The sequence below is a fragment of the Larimichthys crocea genome, chromosome I (genome assembly GCF_000972845.2).
Source record: "Larimichthys crocea isolate SSNF chromosome I, L_crocea_2.0, whole genome shotgun sequence".
Taxonomy (NCBI): Eukaryota; Metazoa; Chordata; class Actinopteri; family Sciaenidae; genus Larimichthys; species Larimichthys crocea.
In genome coordinates this window covers 26834146-26852173 of record NC_040011.1, presented here as the reverse complement: position 1 = coordinate 26852173, position 18028 = coordinate 26834146, and the positions used below count along the sequence as shown (strand labels likewise).

Here is an 18028-nt window from a genome sequence, read left to right as displayed (position 1 = left end):
TAGAAATATAAACATAGCCTGACTTAGGCATTTGAGGGACCCTAACCCAATTTGTGTTTGTGGTCCTAAAGAAGGAAAGTCCCAAATGATTCCTTCATTAAAAACAGTATTTAGTGAGTAGTCTTTTTTTTAATCAGAGTTATGGCTCTAAATAAATGAAGGCCTGAATAGACTTAAAGACTAAGACCAGTTCTGTTCAAAGTAAAAAGACAGGTCACTTTAGCCATCTTATCTCACTCATCCATATATCCCTGTACCGCAGATAACATTTCATCCTACATGATTAGTTCATACTTTTTTATAGTCTTAACAAGTCTACAAAATACATGTAAGGCTACAGGTAAAGACTCATATCTGTGATACCATCTGATGAATACACCGTTTATCCAGATATAGGAAATTAATTGTGACAAACAGTAACAACATTTTTATTATACAGTTTCATGGATCTGTTCATTATTTCAACAATGTCCCATACTCTGCCCATTGCAATGTTCATTGCTGTTCAAAAAAAAAAGAAGAAGTAGAAGAAGCAATAGAAAGAAGAAAAAGAAAGAAAGATACAGTTCAAAAATCACCTTTTACAATCAAAATTGCATAACTTTATACAAACAGAATCTCTTTTCCCACATTTTGGCCAGGTACACAACAAGCTTTTTAAAAAATGTATAATGATATTTACATATTTATCTTGTTTTTTTATATATATTATTAATGTTTCTGTATCACTTGATTATAGTGACCTGCCCTTCACTACACAGTGGGATTGACGCCAAAGGTTCAGGGATCAGGTCTGCAGTGATCTATAGAGTCTATAGAAAGTGATGAAGACAGAGCAGTCAAAAAAAGGTGTGTGCGTTTGTGATGTGATGTAGTGTGATGGTGTACTACATCGTCAAACTCAGGTCCCAGGACACAACCAGGATTCACTCTCACTGTCCCTGACGTTCCTTCAGAGCCAGTATTGCTTTTCGGTAAAGATCTATCAGGAGACAGGGTCATCTTTTTAAAATGAAGGGTTTGGTGATCGTCCAAAGTGTTATTTGATTTGATTTCGAGATGGAAGAAGTGGATGAGGCTCACCAAAGGTTGCAGACAGGTCTACAGGTTCAGAGTAAGCCCCAGGCATCTCCTCTGTGTTGATCTTGTTCTTCCTTTTTACTTTGACCACTTTCTTCTTCTTCTTCTTTTCCCCTTTAGCTAAAAGATAAAATAAATATTAGAATTCACTTCTTAAACAGATAATACCCCTCCCCACAAAAAAGTCTCATTATTAATAGTTTTCAACCTTTGAGAGCTTTCTCATCATTGTCAAGTGATTCTGGCACGTCCACAGTCTCTTTTTTCTCCTTTGTACTGCGTTTCACTTTGCCTTTTTTCGGGGTGATCAGGGCACTGCTGGCTTTCTCTCTGTGACCAGAGTTTTCTTGCACTCCATCATTACCGCCACGCTCCTCTTCCTCCCCCTGAACATTGGCTTCTACATGATCCTTTTCACCTTCCTTGACCTTAACTGACTTCTTCTTCTTCAGCTTCTGTTTCAGAGTGGTTTCCTGTGAACAAAACAAGACATTTGAAGATGCCACATTTGGAAATGTGGATGGACATTTTTCATTATTTTCTGACTGATCGATAAATCCAGAAATAATTGCCGTATTGATTCATAAAGAAAACAATCGTTGGTTTGGTGTAGGATGTTTCCCTAACCTTGTGCAGCATGTCTCGAATGGGTTGCAGCTTTCCTTCACCCTTGGTCTTTTTCTCCTTGTCTTTTGGCCGATGAACCTGGTGAATATCTGATTTGCTGGATCGCATTCTGAGATGAGAAAATATTAACAATAACATAAAAAGCTCAGTGTGTAGATTATAAATATCATGCATATGTTTTTGTATGTCTGTACAATATTTATGTAAAAAAGAAATATGAATTTAAGGTCTCTCTTACCTTTCCCCCTTAGTTTTTTTGCGTACTTTCTCTGGTTTCCAGTTCTTTTCCCTCTCCCTTGATTCCAGAGGCCTCTTGCTGTCCTGGGCTACACGAGTACACAGATCAGGGTAATCCAGACAAACGGCACGCAGCAACCAGCGAAGGCCTCGTAGAGTCTTTCTGTCCGACCAGCGTCGCAGGTCCATTAAGGCTGAACAAGACTCCTGAGGTGGAACAGAAAAAGGTCTGTTTTAGTCTACCTGTGTCTATAAATGTCTGAGCTTGTCTGGTCTGTTTCAATACCTACAGCTTGCATTAGTAAAAATTTAGAACAACACTTACAATATGGCAAAGAGAGCGGCTCTGATTGACCAGCTTCTCCAGTGAAAGAATCTCAATCAGCTCACTTCCCAGCAAAGCGTTCATTTTGTCCTGTTTGTTAGCCAACCTAAAAGGGTTTCAGCACAGGCCAAAGTTACAATGGATTCAGTTATTTCAGTATTTCCTTTCATTCATCACCAGGTGGCACTGTCTACACTACATGTGATGTTAGATCACTAGTAATGTATGTATGAAGTTGAATATGATTACACTAATATAGGTTTTCCTGCCACTCTTGATTGCTTCAGCAGGTCACCAAGAACCTCTTTGACCTCCTTTATCCTCTGCCTGTCACTGGAGTCCACCACGAAGATGATCCCATGGGCCTCTCCATAGAGCTCCCTCCAGGCTACTCTCGACTCTGCTGATCCACCCACATCCAACAGTGTGACCAGGTAGTTCTCTACTCTCAACTCATTTCGGATGCACCCCTGAGTGGGTCCTGCTTCAACAACATGGGGGGCTGAGAAGAACAGGAAGAACACAGGTAGATGACGTGTTGTGTTTTTTCTTTGAGCACTAATTGATCAGTTTTAAAGCTACTGTTGAATTACCTCTTAACAGCCCTCTGATGGAGGCTGTTTTCCCTGCTCTGTCAAGACCAACAACCAGAATGGTCACTTTCCTGCAAAGAAGTGTGCACAGTAAATAATTGCAGAAGCTTTAGTTGACAGCTGTTTTTTCTAAAGTAGTAACCAGAAAACAGAAACCAGGAAACCAGTTTGCTTCATTGAACTGTACATGACATGCAAATTCTTATAATACAAAACCATCAATGGAAAGAAAGATGTAGTTGTCATTTGTCTGGTTTGCTAACTTTGATCTGTTTTAGAAGTTCAGTGATTTTCAAACCAGTTCCTATGACCAAATAAAACACCATTTGGATTTTATTTGTTCAAATATGGTCAATCCAGGAGGTTTCGGTGTGGTTTCTGTTGCCTGTGAGAAGGCTGATTATGTTGGCCTAAGCCTGAGATAGAGGTTTTGCCAGATGCAACACATGCATCACTGATCAATTTTTGACTGATTACACAATCACATTATTTGTACCTGATTGGCTCCTGTATTTTGGAAACCCAGGTGCAGCAGTTGCTCATCAGGTTGAACATTTTTACTTGAGGTGAGAAAGGTGTGCACAGTGGCCACCATCTTCTCTGGAACTCGTATCTGCAAACAGATGGTCAACCTTAGTATGACTCACAAACACACACCCACACATACACAAAAACAAAATAGGTTGAGTCGCTAGAAGTTATGACCAGGTCCAGGAAAAAGATGCTATGTGTCTCTTGTGAGCTTAGATGACTTTTACAGATGGTCAGACATCCAGGCAATGTTTTGATTGCCAAGTGGCTCCTTCTAAGTTCCAGACTAAAAGATTACATTTAAAATTAGCTGTAATCTAGTATTCTTAAACTCACTTTAATATTAACACCAGTTAATATTAAAGAACCAGTTTTAAATTGTCCAATCGATTGGAATTTGATGTCAGGCTTATCAGTCTCTTTTAGTAATGCCGGCATGTTCTTCTGGCTGTTGGCCTCATTTCACAAAGAAATATTACAGCAGTGTTAGATGTAACATCTGTGAAATGATCATTTTAGGGTGGAAGCACCAGTGAAACATCTTTCTGCACAACATGGATTTAAATTCCAGGAAAGCAATTTATTTGACACTCAATGTACGAGTGCTTTCCAACTTCCCAGCAGCCCACCCAAGGGTAAACATCTTGTTATAAAAACATTAACACTGCACAGGCAGGTTTGGCAGATATTTTCTTTGACTAGGAAAACCTAAAAATGAAACAATGCAAACATGGTAAAATTGGTTAAACAGTGGAGCGTTTGCATACCTGAGTCACATACATTGACACATTGTTTCTATAGTTTATATACTGTCTTCAGACTCAGCGATAGTAAAACAATTGCTGAAAACCTGTGTAGACATTTATCAGGAATCAGTTAGTCAATAATATAAATAGTATAAGAGCATTGGTATCAATAAAATTGTATTATCTTACTACAAACATCAACATTTTCTTATATTTTCCTCAGTGACTAATCGTGATATCATCTTGTTTGGTACTGATGATGTGTGAGCCCAGTAAAGGCTCTTTGCCGTGACTCTGGAACTATGAGTAGTCCTCTTGAATTTTGTCATGCACATGCAACAGGTGCGTCTAAGGCTATGTGCTTTAAAAAAAACACTGGCAGATCTTTCAAGTCTTTTGTCCAGTGCATCTGTTTAGGCTCCATAATCTGCTAAAGCCAGTTTGGAACGGCCTGCTTTTATAGTGCTGTAAACAAGCTGACCCATATTTGTTTTGACTGTAGAAGAGGTGAGGTGATCACCTTTTCCACTGTAGTGTAAGTTTTCTATGTTTCACAGGCATAGGAAATTAAAGTGTTTTAGATACTTAGAGCAAATAAGTATAATAATGTCAGCAGTGAACAATGTTTTGAACCTGTCCACAGTACTTAACACAAAAGCCTGGATGTAAATATGTAGGTTGGCTCTGTGTGAAGATTGAAGAAAGGGAATATTAAATGCATACTTACAAAATAGCAAAATATGTTAATGCAATGCAAATCACAGTTTAAGTTTAATGATTTTCAGTATTTGTATTTGTTGACAAATACTGGAGTAATACTCATTACCTAGAATTAAACGTTTTGTTTTGGTTCCTACTTTGTAAATATGATCAGTTTAATATACATGTAAATTTTAGTGATATCAGAAAGAATAAATAAAGTAAGAAAGCAGAATATTAAGTGCAGAGAATACCTAGTAAACCTAGTAGAGAGTACCTAGTAATTGTAAACAGTTTAAAGAGCAATAAAAATTCCAGTAAGTATTAATTAATTTGTGGTCACTAGAAATAATAATAATAAAAATAAAATACTATTTCTGTAATAACTTCTCACACAATGCAGTGCACATTGTTAGTAAAATGCAGTGAACCGGTGGATTAAATCAAAGCATTTCAAACTCAGTGGACTCTAAATTACTAGTGCTCCATATCACTAAATGACAGATTTGTAGAATTTAATAAACTAGGAGAAATTTAAAGAATACTTACAGAAGTAAGTCGATGGCCATGCATTTGTTTGGGTGCTCGTCTGTGCTAACATTTCGTACCCACAGCTACAAAACTAATCAGGCTCAGACTAAGCCCTTGGTCACCCCATGTGGGAGGAACAACCTGGAAAATGTTGTATTGGCTCTTCAACCAATCCCAGAGCCATCTGAGCCAATCGCTAATCTAATTGGATGGCGTGGTTCTTCTTTAACTACACCAAACAAAGATGCATATATCCGCCCAGGAGAACTAAAAGTGTCTCATGGTGTGATCTGTGACACGCTGTGATCTCAGGTTCCTGTTAAAGTCTGAAAGTGGTAGCATGCGGAGCGATTAGACAGACTTAACCTGCACAACTTTAGTCACCTATGGAGCTAATGACATCATAATTGATGATGACTCAGAGGTGTCACACTACAATATAAACATGCAACAATTTTTGCAAGAATAATTGGAAATAAAACTGACTATAGACATATACTATGGGTATATTTTGACTGGATTAGTTGCAGTGTGCTGGTAATTTCACAAATAACAATGTTAACATGATGGTAGCTTACTAACATGTTAGTGTGTTTATGATTTGTGTTATTGCTGAGTCTGTAGTATGCTATTATGTGCATATTTATTTAGTTGTGCCCCTCAATTTTATAAAATGTGTCAATTTTTTGTCAGTACTTTTATGGTGCCTATTTAACATATGACCAACATATGTTTAATTAAATAAACATTTATTGTTGTTTTCCTGACAGTTAAAATAATAAAATGATCATTCAGCCAGTTCAGTTTTGATATTAAAGAGAAAATCTAGAGTCTAAGTTTATATATGACAGCAAATTTCATACACAAAGATTTAAATTTCTGTTAGAAAAGATCAGTATAACTATATATGTGTGTAGATGACAGTAAATATACATTTTCTAGTGTAAAGTTTGTTCCTTTTAACATGTAGAGGATCTACATATTATGTAATGGTATTAATACAATAATTAATCTAAGCCGATACATTTAATGTAATGCAGTGTTAGCCACTAGGTGGCCTCATATTAACAGGATCTGTTTTCATTCCCAAAGGTTGCTGAGCATCTTAAAATCTCTGTAAATAATATAGCGGCTCTGTTTTTTAGTCAGGCTTGTCAGGCAAGCTAAGATGAATTTCCACTGCAGCTACATCTCTACTCTACTCTCAGCTGAACGTACATATTTTTGATTTACAGCCTCTATAAATATCAGTCCACCGCATCTATTACTTCATATCTTATTGTTCATGAAAAAAAAAATCTTACAGAAATAGACAGTGGACTGAGGAGCAGAGCTTCTGCAGCTATAATGAAATTAAGTGAAGACCTGGAGCAGTGTGCAGGCCTCATCTCATTATGTTATTACACTAACGTCAAATCAGGCTCTGGCCTCCTCTGCTGAGTAGACTCATCCCAGTCTCTGACCACAGCCCTGTCAGCTAACACTGACACACACACACACACACACACACACACACACACACACACACACAGAGTACAAAAACAGCAGCAGCTGAGGACCACACCCCCATCTGCTCCTCTTCTTCCACACATTGCAAAGACCTTCGACTGCTGATTTTGCAGTCTGGATTACAGCCAGGCTACTTTAGAGCTCCAGCTATAAAATAATAACACTGAAAGAATACTTTAATACAGGCTAGAGTTCAGAAGATCAAAACCATTGTCACGTCTGTACAATAAATATGAAACTACAGTCAGGAGATGATTTGCCAAGCTTAGCCAAAGGTCACAAAAAACAGCCTACCAGCTCCTAAAAATGACTAATTTGCCTGGTTTGTTCACATGTTTCAAAAACAGAAGTGCAATAAAGACACATAGTGGTTTTACAAAGTGTCATGTGCCCTAGGAAGTGACTGACTAAAAACATAACCTGCATAAAATGGAAAATTGTTACTTTGTTTTTTGGTTTTGATTAATTAAATGACTATATAATATATTATGTTAATTTGAGAGCTTTAGAGGTGCAGATAGGTAGATTTTGTTACCTTCAGACAGAGCCAGGCTATCTGTTTCCCTGTTACCAGTCTTTTTGCTAAGCTAAGATAACCATCGCCTGACTGTAGCCTTATATTTACCATGCACGTATGAGAGCGACATCAGTCTCCTCATGTCAAACTGTCCCTTTAATGAAAGGTCAAAGACAAACGCAGAAAGAATAGTTTGTTTCAGTCTGAAACACAGATAAGCAGTGTACCCTTTCACTGACCTGATTGGCTGGTAACACTGTATACATGACATGTTTAGTGCTTGCTCTGTGAGGAGGTTTCTGTCTTCCACCTGCCTTTGGCTCCACAGAGCATGCAGCCTCTGCGGTCTGAAGTCACTGACCCAAACCAGTCCTTTGCCAAACACATGCATTAGTAATGACACGCCTTGGTATGCTGTGTCGACCCCCTTCACAATGCCATGCTGATGTCACTGATTTAGATGAGATCTGATTAGGCAGGAAGAGGTTGGCATGTTTGGGACGAGCTGCGTTAAAACTACACCACAACAGTTCACACGCCCTCTGTTGTTTTGTATTCGAAGGAATCTACTATACTGGAGGTTAACGCACTTTCAAAGAAGTTACAGACAACACAACGCAGGCAACCGTTTTGTGATGGAAATATTAGATATGCCACTACAGATTGTGCGCTTCTCGTGCAGCTTTCAAACAGATAATCTTTGTTTGCATAGTTTTGAGTGTTTGGGTAGTTGAGCAAACATCTCATTGTTCTCTAATGCCCATGCAGTCTTAACAAAGAAGTAATATAATGAAGAAATGTCTGTGAAAAACGCGGATGAGAAGATAGAGTGAAGTTTAAGTAGCTGTTTCAGTCTGTGTGTTTATGTGTTTGGTGCACCTGTTCACTCCCAGGTCACTATAACAAGGCCAAGTCCACCCTGTTGGTGGAAACTAAAAATGGAAGTGCAGAGAAACTGATCTCTCTCTCTGTGCCCGCCCTTCTACAGTACAGTGCTTCGATCAGGATAGGACAAATACTGCATGTAATAAAACTACAGTTCATTTCTCAGTGTAGCAGCAGCAGCAGTAATTATAGATCACCCTGTTGCTTTGTTTGTTGACATAACAAATGTTTTCTAATCTATTTTAATCCATACTGTATTTTTCTGTTCATTCACTGCTTGTAATTTGGATTATTGCAACTGATACCTTGAATTTCTTAATGCACTTTTACTTTACACTCCCTTTATTTCATTATTTGCTTTTGTATAACTCTATTTTACTTTATTTTGTTTGTTTCACTTCACTAAAACACAGTATTTTATTTTTCCGATGTATATTTAAAGGTCCAGTGTGTAGGATTTAGTAGCATGTTTTGCATATTGCAACAAAATTAATATTCTCCCCGTCTCCTTCCAAGCTCCAAGAAAAATTCTGGCTGCCACATGAAAAGTAAAAGGACATATTTAGATATGTGTAGTTGTAGTTTGTCTGAGCTGCTACAAAAATGGTGGTTCGAAATGGCGGACTCCGTGGAAGAGGACCCACTCTCACTGTAGATATTATGGGCTCATTTTAAGACAACGAAAACACATTTTTTTTTATTTTCAGGTGATTATACACCAATGAAAACATACAAATGAATGTTGTATTCTATTCCTGCTAATAAATACTAATAATAAATCTTACACACTGGACCTTTAATACCAGAATAGCCATGATTTTTGCATAATTTCTTGTCTTTTATGTGTGTGTGTATTTGTTTCACAATAAATCCCGAGGTCACAAATGTCTCCAATGATGACAAAAGCTTTATTTTATATCTTAGCTTTCATCTCTCTTAATTTGAAGGCAGCCGCCCATCATTTCCTGTATCGCCCCGAGTGTTTGTGGCTGACTTGCCGCAGCAGCAGTCGCACTGGCAGCGTATGAAAAGGCTGGAAACACGACCTGCCAGCAACCACACCGAGTATGCCGACACGGAGACACCCAAACCTCCTTCAGCAAGCTGTCAGCCTTCGGAGGAAAACCTCGGTGTGTTTTGAACCACGGACAACGCGCTGACGATTCAAAGTTAAAGCTACAGATGAACTCCCAGCTCGGACGATGAGTTTTTGTTTTGATCGGGGTGCATGACGAGTGTGAACTTTCCGGACGGCGCGGCGTGTATCACTGCAGGCAGTGAGGCGTTTGCGCCTGGTGTCAACAGGGTGGTGACGGCGCATCAGACAATAAAACAACAGCTTTAAGGAGGTGGCGAGTGAGTGGCTGCACAGCCGAGGTGTAAAGCGAAACACAATGTGACACCAGCGATGATCAGCTTGGTGGAAAAGTTGGAGGAGACGACGGATCAGGAGAGGTGATTTTAAAAAGTGATGTTTTTCTAGCACAGTTTGGCAACAACCAGGTCAGATTAACGCCGACGTCCTCTGCCGACCTAAAACTCAATAACGAGATGTGCGAAGTAGCCATGGAGGAGCAGGAGAGGGACATCTCGGACATAGACCCGCAGGAGTGCTCCTCTGTGATGGAGAACGGAGTCATGCTGGTGGTCAATCAGAGCCGGGTCCGTGCGCCCCTCAGCGTCGTGCTGGCCACCGTGCTGTACTGCGCAGAGTTCGTCACCGCCGCCGTCCTCTGCAGCTATTACCAGAAGACCGAGGATGTCATCTGGATGGGCTTCACCATCGCCTTCATGCTGGTGCCCGCCGTGCTCATTCAGCTCACGCTGACATTCATCCACAGAGATCTGGGTCGGGACCGGCCTCTGGTCCTGTTCCTGCACCTGCTGCTGCTCGGACCTGTCATCAGGTAGGTCAGGGTGAGTGGTGGTGGTGGTGGTGGCATATTCAAGGATAGGTCACTACAAATCACCCTCCTTCACAACATAGTGTGTTTATCCAGCCTTTCAGTCAGGCAGATGCAAAACATCCAAAAACGCCAGTAAACCTTCACAAAGTGCCAATTTTATGAGAGTAAAGTAAGGTAAAGTATGGTTTTAGTCATTTCTTAAAAGAAAAATACCAAACATTTGCTGGTTCCAGCTTCTCAGATGTGAAGATTTGTCACTTTTCTTTCATATAAATGATAAAACATTTTAATATCTTTGCATATTTTGATTGCTGGTCCAACAAAACAAGAAACCTGAAGATTGAAAATTTTTTAAAATCATTTTCTGACACTTTAAAGACAAAATAGTAAGCATATATATAAATTGTTTTATTTTTAATCGTCTGTCCATCTTACTGCACAGGCAACTTCCGTTTACAGTGCAGTACAGTTAATCGGATACAAACTAAAAGTCTTTGAGTGCATTAAAGCACCGCATAGGGTCTCTGAGAGCCAACATGATGCAGCATACATTTATGATTATGGAGCCAAGTTATTAGATTAAATGTAGGATACTGCTTAGAGCTGAAACTATTGATCGATTAGACAATTGATAAAGAGCGTTCATTATTATCTTATGGAAAAACACTGGGAATATTCCAAATATTCTCTGATTCCAGCCTCTGAAATTAGAAGATTTGTTGCTTTTCTTCATCATATATCATTATAAACTGAAGATTTGCACTTTTTTTCTATTTTTGGCTTTTCACAGACTAAACAATTAATCAGTCTTAAAAATACTTGTTAGTTGCAGCTCTAATTATGACTGACTTATTAAATTGGTCACTTGGCATCGATCTGTCGCAGTTGATCAACTGAATTTTATGATTAGGTTCTTCTGTTGCATCGTTCTGACAGCCTGAAGCTCCTTTTTTTGGCACTAAATGAGAACTGCAAAACTTGACAGTCATTCACTGACTCATACTCCAGATGGAAAGCCTCCCACATCATGTCAAGTGTTGACTATTGATAGAGTCCTGAGCTTCTTTTCATTTGAAGTCTTCTTTGATAGTGTGGTCAAATCCTCTGCTGAAGCCCCTGCAGTCCAGTCACTAGAGACCAGTCGGTCAAATGACTTTGCAGAGCCAGCACCCACCCCAATAACACATCATTCACATTGTTTACTTGTCACTCGTTTGTATGACCTCATCTCAGGATTGTGGCGCCCAGAGGCCTGTGTGTTTCAGACCAGTCAGACTGCTGATCGGGCCCTGGCTGGCTCAAGCAGAGAGAGGTCAGAAGGGGGTTGCAGATGTTTGCCGGAAAGGCTTCTAGAAAAAATACATCTTGATTTTATTTCTGGAAATGAAAGCAGTGGAAAAGCGACACGGCAACACAGATTTAGAAGAAGCAGCAAATAAGAGTACCTCTAAAAGATGCAGTGTTGGTAATTCAACATCCTTGTTGAGGGAGGTGTTTATAAGCTGCCACTTTGAACGTCAGTGTCAGTTGTTCTCAGGTGAGAGACCTGTTTGACGAACCGTGTCTCAGGTAGGCGGAGTTCTCTGAAATTCAAATCTACTCTTCATTCTTTCTTACCTTCCTTGAACTTTGATTTGTCAACAGTGAGCCCTGTGGGACTGCTCTCACTTTACAGGGCTATGTAAGGTAATTAAAGGGTGTGTTTCTTTAATAGGACAAGAAATTCCACCTTTACCTTCAGCTCCATGCAGGTTAACTGCCACAGGAAGAATGATTATCAGAACAAAGGGTTGTTAAAAGGCATACAGCTATCTCGATTCTGCGCTCAGCTTTCAGTGCAGACTAAAATAGTCTAACACATTTTAAAACTGCACATAAAAGGAAACTACAGAGGAACACAGACAGTCGATAGTAATGTCATTCAGAAGACAGGAAATGATCTTATCTGCACTGCTGAATCAGTTGGTCTGAGTTTATCCACTGTGTAATGTAGTGCAGCTAAAACTCGGTGTCTTTACAGAAAACAGTGCAAGGCTCACATAATTCCTGCTCTAACAGTTGTGATAGACACCTTTTTGAACCAAAGTTCATCAGGACATTGTAACACATGTACGGACGCTCTGTGCAGCTTTTCACTTCTCACAGTTAACTGGACCAAGGTCAGGCACAGGTCTATTATTATATATTAACACAGCGGAGATAAAGCCACACGTCATCGCAGGAGACCACCTACAGTTCAGGAGTCTATTTCAATCTGAAGCAAGAGTGAGTCAACAGGAAGCACATTGACATCTGAATTTGCATTTTTTTAATCTTTTTTTAATGTCAATGACATAGTTTCATTGTTAGCTTGATTGATGGTGGAGACAGACAATAAATTTGATAAATATTTTACTTACTTGTTGGCACTTTTTTTGTTTTTTAATCAGTTTCACCTTCAAAAATCTTGTTAGTCTGTATATAAATAAGATGAACTCCTTGATTTTACAAATCAGTGTCTGAGTACAGGTCTGAGCTGCACAAAGTCTATGACTTGACTTAAGTGACGTCACCTGCACCTCAGCTTTTCTTGAGGTTTGGGGCTACCAGCTTCATTGACCACAGCAAGCATAATAACACCCCTCTGAATCTATGACTACACTGACTTGCATTGTGGGTAATGTAGTTAATGGGTTTAGAGAATGAAGACATGTGGAATAACACAACTACAGCTTCACTGAGCTGAATGCTCATCTGTGTTCTAACATGCTTAAATTGATGGAGCTAGAAGAAAAGTCAGAGGATCACCAAAATCAGTAATATTCATAATCTGGAGTGCGCTCATTACAGTCCAACCAATAGTTTACATTCCAGTCTGGAGAAAGTAGCTGCCTGACTGACACTGTGGTGAGTTACAGTAAACTCTCCTGGGTTGTCTCGCTAGGGGAAAAAAAGTAGGCTGCCAAAAGCCCAAAGCAGCGGTTATCTGTCATCTACACACACTTATTAATGTTCCTGTACACGTAATATCGCAGTGAGCCAGTACGTCCATGCCAACTGCATCTCTAATGCGAGCTTTGCGAACACTCTGTGCAGCTACCATCTGTTACACTGAGCTGTAACATCTCTCATGCGTGTTTTTTAATGCGGCAGCAAGCCTAGAAAACAAATGCTCAGGCTGTTCATTACAGAACATTTCATTCTCTTCTGTTCTGAGCTCAGTTCTTCAGTTTTATTTTAAGATGTGCCACCGCTGTAAACGGGTTCTTCTTGGCACAGATAGGAGATTTCCTGTGTGACTCAGGGACGGTGTAATTGCATAACATGTCTGCTATCAGAAGTAGAGCTGCAACTACAGATAACTGCAAATACAGAAAACTGTTTTTGTCTTTTAAGAATCTTTTGGCTGAGTCGACCCAGAAAATAATGACAGAGTATCCACACGGTCAAAATAGCAACTTCAGACGTGGGGGTCGGGTTATCTGGTTGAGGATGAATCTTGTCTTGACTTGTTTCCTTTCCTGCTCCTGAAACAGGGATGAAAACATTCTAATCACTGTAAGCTTTGACCAGTCTCAGCATGTAGACCGTCTTTGTGTTGTGCGTGTTTGTGTTTGACACTCCTGAGTCTGATGAACCGGATGTGGTAATCTGAAGCAATTCCTGTCTCAGGAATGTGATTTCATGTTTTTTAAAACTAGTTCCTCTTCTTTCATGCGATGTTTGTCACACCATACTGAGATGTTCACTCATGGACTGCATGTTTAGACTGCAAATACAGGGCAGTGGTCTGCGTTTCCTCCTAATAAATCCCATAAGACGCTGCCTAGGAAGCCACCATATTGATTCTCCTGGCTAATGCATTCATCAGTAATGCTGTTGGGGTTTTTTTTTTTCCTCCCTTAAATGAAATTCAGTCTGCCTCTCACTCGCTTTACAGAATCCTAAGTGCTCGCTGGCTCGAGTTCAGTGCCCTCACACTGCGTCCTTAGCCCACTGTGCTGCCAGATTTCCAGGAAAAGGATGTCAGTAAATCAGGTTTTTGTCCCTTCGCTGTTACTCTAGTCTTTATACACTACAGCTAAATGACCCGTCATCTTTTTGTGGCTATCACTCTGGAGTTATACCTTTAAATGTGTGTGCATGCTGGTTTAGAGATAACGACAAAATTTGCCCTGCCAGCCTCTAGCGTTTGGGTCAAGCAGGGACTCGCGTGGAAGCTTGACACCGTGTCGTATTTGCAAAGTAGAGAGTACAGTTTCTCCGCGAGTAGCAGCTGAAGCTACAGTCTCTAAAAATGTCTTCTGACTCTGGTATGTCAAGACAGCACATGCGTTTAACCATGAAGAAATAGAGAGTCATGTGGGATTCTCAGTCTTTCTGAAGTTTTTGGAGCAAAAGATAACATTCCAGCACAGTGATGTGAGATTTAGTGCTGCAGTGGGAATCCTTAGAGGAATGTGTGTTGAACGCAGATGTGCAGCAGTGAGTATCATTCAGGGTTTGTATTGCTGCTGCTGTATTGTGGTTGAGAGGTGGAAACCTTGTACTTCCAGTTCAGGTGGTTTTGCAGCTTGAACATTTGGTTTTGAAATTTTTGTTTCACTTCAAGCAGGATTACAATTATTTCTTAAGGTGAAGAAATTCAAATTGTCAATAATAAGTCCTAATATTCTTATATATTATATGTATTCTTTAAAGTGAGTCTGTCGTTCCTTTACAGAAACCTCTTGCACTGCAAAAACATTCACGAATCGTGTTGATTTCCACCCTGCGACTGAACACTGGGAGCATTTACCTTGCAAACGTTCAGGGCACCACACCCAGATACTCTCAGTGTGTATATTTGCCCTCAGGGAAGGGCGCTCTCTGTTTTCTGGCTGACCTCTGCTGGATTCCCAGTGTAGTGTTTGCGTTTGTTTAGCTGTGATTCACAAAGAAAGTTGTTGATGATGGATCGCTTACATAAGTAAAAAGATTTCTTAGATCAGTGTCCGTGACATCTAAATGTCTAATTTTATAATTTCCTGGACTGGAAAGCAAGCTGCAGCAACAAGCTGCTGATATTTAACTGATGCTTTGCTTTATTCTACTCCTACTGTTGCCGCACATATTCACACTATGATGTTTAATGTTAAAACCCACAAAAACATGACACCCCACTGTGTTTTTTCCCTGTAACTTTAACACCGCACTGCCCTCTGTTGGGGTCAAACTATTATTACACTCACGGCCACTCTCCTATTACGTCCTCAGGTGCGTCGAGGCCTTGGTCGTCTATTACAAGGCGGGTAGGAAGGAGGAGCCTTACGTCACCATTTCCAGGAAGATCAGTCTGAAAAAGGGACATGGGACACCCATGGAGTGGGAAATCGGCCAATCAGAGCGCACCTTGGCCACTCACAGAAACGCCTTCAAACGCACTGCCGTGATCCAGGCTTTCCTGGGCTCCACGCCTCAATTGACACTCCAGCTGTACGCCACCATCCAGGAGAAATACTTCATCCTCCCTGCAAGATGTAAGCATGATTAAGGGGTGAATGTTTGTGCATGTTTGAGGTTGGCAGCTGTTTTAAAACTATGACTCATCATCTGCAATTAATACTGTGCAAATGAAACTGGTGGAAGATTTTAAATAACCTCTTATAAACCTTAGTAAGTCCTTTTTATTTTCTGTATTTTCCTCCACATTTATGAACAAGCCAGTGGCTAAGAAAATGTTTTGGTTTTCTGAAGCTATCAGATAAAAAAGCGGGAGGTTTGTGGAAGACATTAAAAGTTAAAATCGGTGTAAAATAATCAGGATTTCTATTAAAACAAGACCGAGAGTCTACAGCCATGTTAGCAGCTCTGTAAAGTGCATATTTTGATTACGTTATGTTGATGATGATAAGACTTATAAGCAAGGAGTGCTCTGTACTTGAGACCATTAATGCAGAGATGTGTTGATCTTTTTAAAGCATAACAGATAACTTTGGTTTGTTTCCACAGTGACTCTGATGATCATCACCCTGATCTCCGTCATATACGGGGCTCTTGTCTGCAGCGTTCTGGCCATCCAGATCAGATACGATGACTACAAGGTGCGGTTGCGCCCTGTGGCCTACCTGTGCATGATCGTGTGGAGAGGGTTGGAGATTGCCACCAGGGTCACAGCTCTGGTCCTCTTCAGTACAGCGCTCACACACTGGGTGATCCTAGTCGGCATGGCTAACCTGCTCTTCTTCTTCTTCCTCCCGTGGGCCGAGTTCTGGGCCAGGAAAGGCTCTCTCACTCAGGATGTGGAGAAAAACTTCTCTAAGCTGGGCACCATAGTGGTGCTGAGCATGTTCACGTTGCTGTATGCCTGCATCAACGTCTTCTGCTGGTCGGCAGTGCAGCTGGACCTCACCCACCGAGAGCTCATCGAGAGGAAGCAGCATTGGGGCCGCCTGGCCATGTACTACTGCGGACGCTTTGTTGAGAACTTTGTGCTCATTGCACTCTGGTACTACCACAAGTCGGACTTCTACGAGTACGTGTGTGCGCCGCTGCTGGCCGTCCAGCTGCTGATCTGCTACAGCCTGGCTGTGCTCTTCATGCTGCTTTTCTATCAGTTCTGCCACCCCTGTAGACGCCTCTTCAAGTACAACGTGCACGACTGCCTGCACTGCGTCTGCTGCCTTAAAAAAAGAAGGGGACCAAGAGGTGGAGGACAAAAGCTGCCACCCTCATACTCCACCGCTGCCACCATGGTGTTGGTGCCGGACGAGCCACTGGAGCTGCTGAACCCTCAAAACGGAGAGCGGGAGACGGCTATCATTGAAGACATGACGGATGCAGCCTGAAAGTGGCTTTGTATTAAACAAACAAACTCATAGTTAATGTAGAAATGCATCCCAGCTGGCGCTGCCTGCAAGGTCCTCGCTCTGCTGAACAAGACCTTGAGTCCTTGAACACGAGCAAGCGAGGTGACATATTGGAGACATTGGAGAACTTGGGTTGCTTTTTTTTTTTTTTTTTTTAAGTGCACAAAACTTTACTCGTTCATGGTTCTGAGAGGGATTTTGGTTAACTCCTGACATCTTTATTGCGTACACTTGAGGGCACCACAAGGCCCCAGTATACCAAAGAATGTAACATGCCGAGATATGCGGCGATCCACAAAGGGCGTGTTGAGAGAGCAGTGGTGGATCATGAACAATGACTGACCCAGGTGTGCGGGAAAAGTGCCAAGTGTGTCCGAAGTGCCCGAAAGACTTGAGCAAGGACACCCCTAGTTTACTTCCCCTCACGAGTTTAACACAATGAATGCCCATGTTTGCACATGTTCACATCTGCACTAAACAGACTAAAAGCAGGAGGGCAGGAAAAAGAATTTATCTTCCTCATACCCAACTGCATAAACCTGCTGTCATGAGTTCCCTGTGTTGTTCACTGTCCAATCTGGTTGGCTTGTTAAAAAAAACAGGTTTTTGTTTGGCTAAAATATTATTTAACATTAACAAAACTGAAAATGATTTAGCTTAGCACTTTCACAGTTTGCCTTTTTTTTTTTTAATGTTTCATCTTGTTTCTTTGTTCAGTGCCTTGATGACTACTGTTTTACTTGAAACTTAAATAAAATATGTCTGCACATTACCTTTTGCATTCATTTGTTCTATAATAAAAAAAACATGACTCATCCGTGTCTCGTAAACAATAAAACTATTTATATCATAAAACACATCTTTCAGAGGAAAATCTCCTGGATTGCATAACAGGCACTTCCTCATTCCTACAGTCTATACTTGTATTTCCAAACTTTCCAGCAGGTAGGAATGTGGTCATACAGCTTCAGGAGGAAACTTCCTTGACAATGTCATCTCATCAACCTGTTTGCT

The 18028-nt window shown here is 40.6% G+C and overlaps 2 protein-coding genes across 3 annotated transcripts; one reads left to right on the top strand and one right to left on the bottom strand.

Moving 5' to 3' along the window:
- Positions 1-513: 513 nt before the first annotated feature.
- On the bottom strand, positions 514-5481 carry arl13a (ADP-ribosylation factor-like 13A). Of its 2 annotated transcripts, none has more exons than XM_027282005.1 (10): positions 5388-5481; positions 3359-3475; positions 2863-2933; positions 2519-2771; positions 2270-2375; positions 1946-2151; positions 1708-1816; positions 1289-1553; positions 1084-1200; positions 514-1002 (listed from the first exon to the last, which is right to left on the bottom strand). In XM_027282005.1, the coding sequence occupies exons 1-10, from the start codon at positions 5405-5407 to the stop codon at positions 986-988; spliced, it is 1281 nt and encodes a 426-aa protein (XP_027137806.1). In that variant the 5' UTR covers positions 5408-5481; the 3' UTR covers positions 514-985. The 2 variants fall into 2 exon arrangements, with proteins under 2 accessions (XP_027137806.1, XP_010741373.3); XM_010743071.3 differs by having other exon boundaries at positions 514-982.
- On the top strand, positions 2712-17774 carry xkrx (XK related X-linked). Its single transcript, XM_010743070.3, has 4 exons — positions 2712-2795; positions 9228-10187; positions 15423-15685; positions 16158-17774. Exons 2-4 carry the CDS (start codon positions 9832-9834, stop codon positions 16991-16993), a joined length of 1455 nt encoding a protein of 484 aa, XP_010741372.1. The 5' UTR covers positions 2712-2795; positions 9228-9831; the 3' UTR covers positions 16994-17774.
- Positions 17775-18028: the final 254 nt, after the last annotated feature.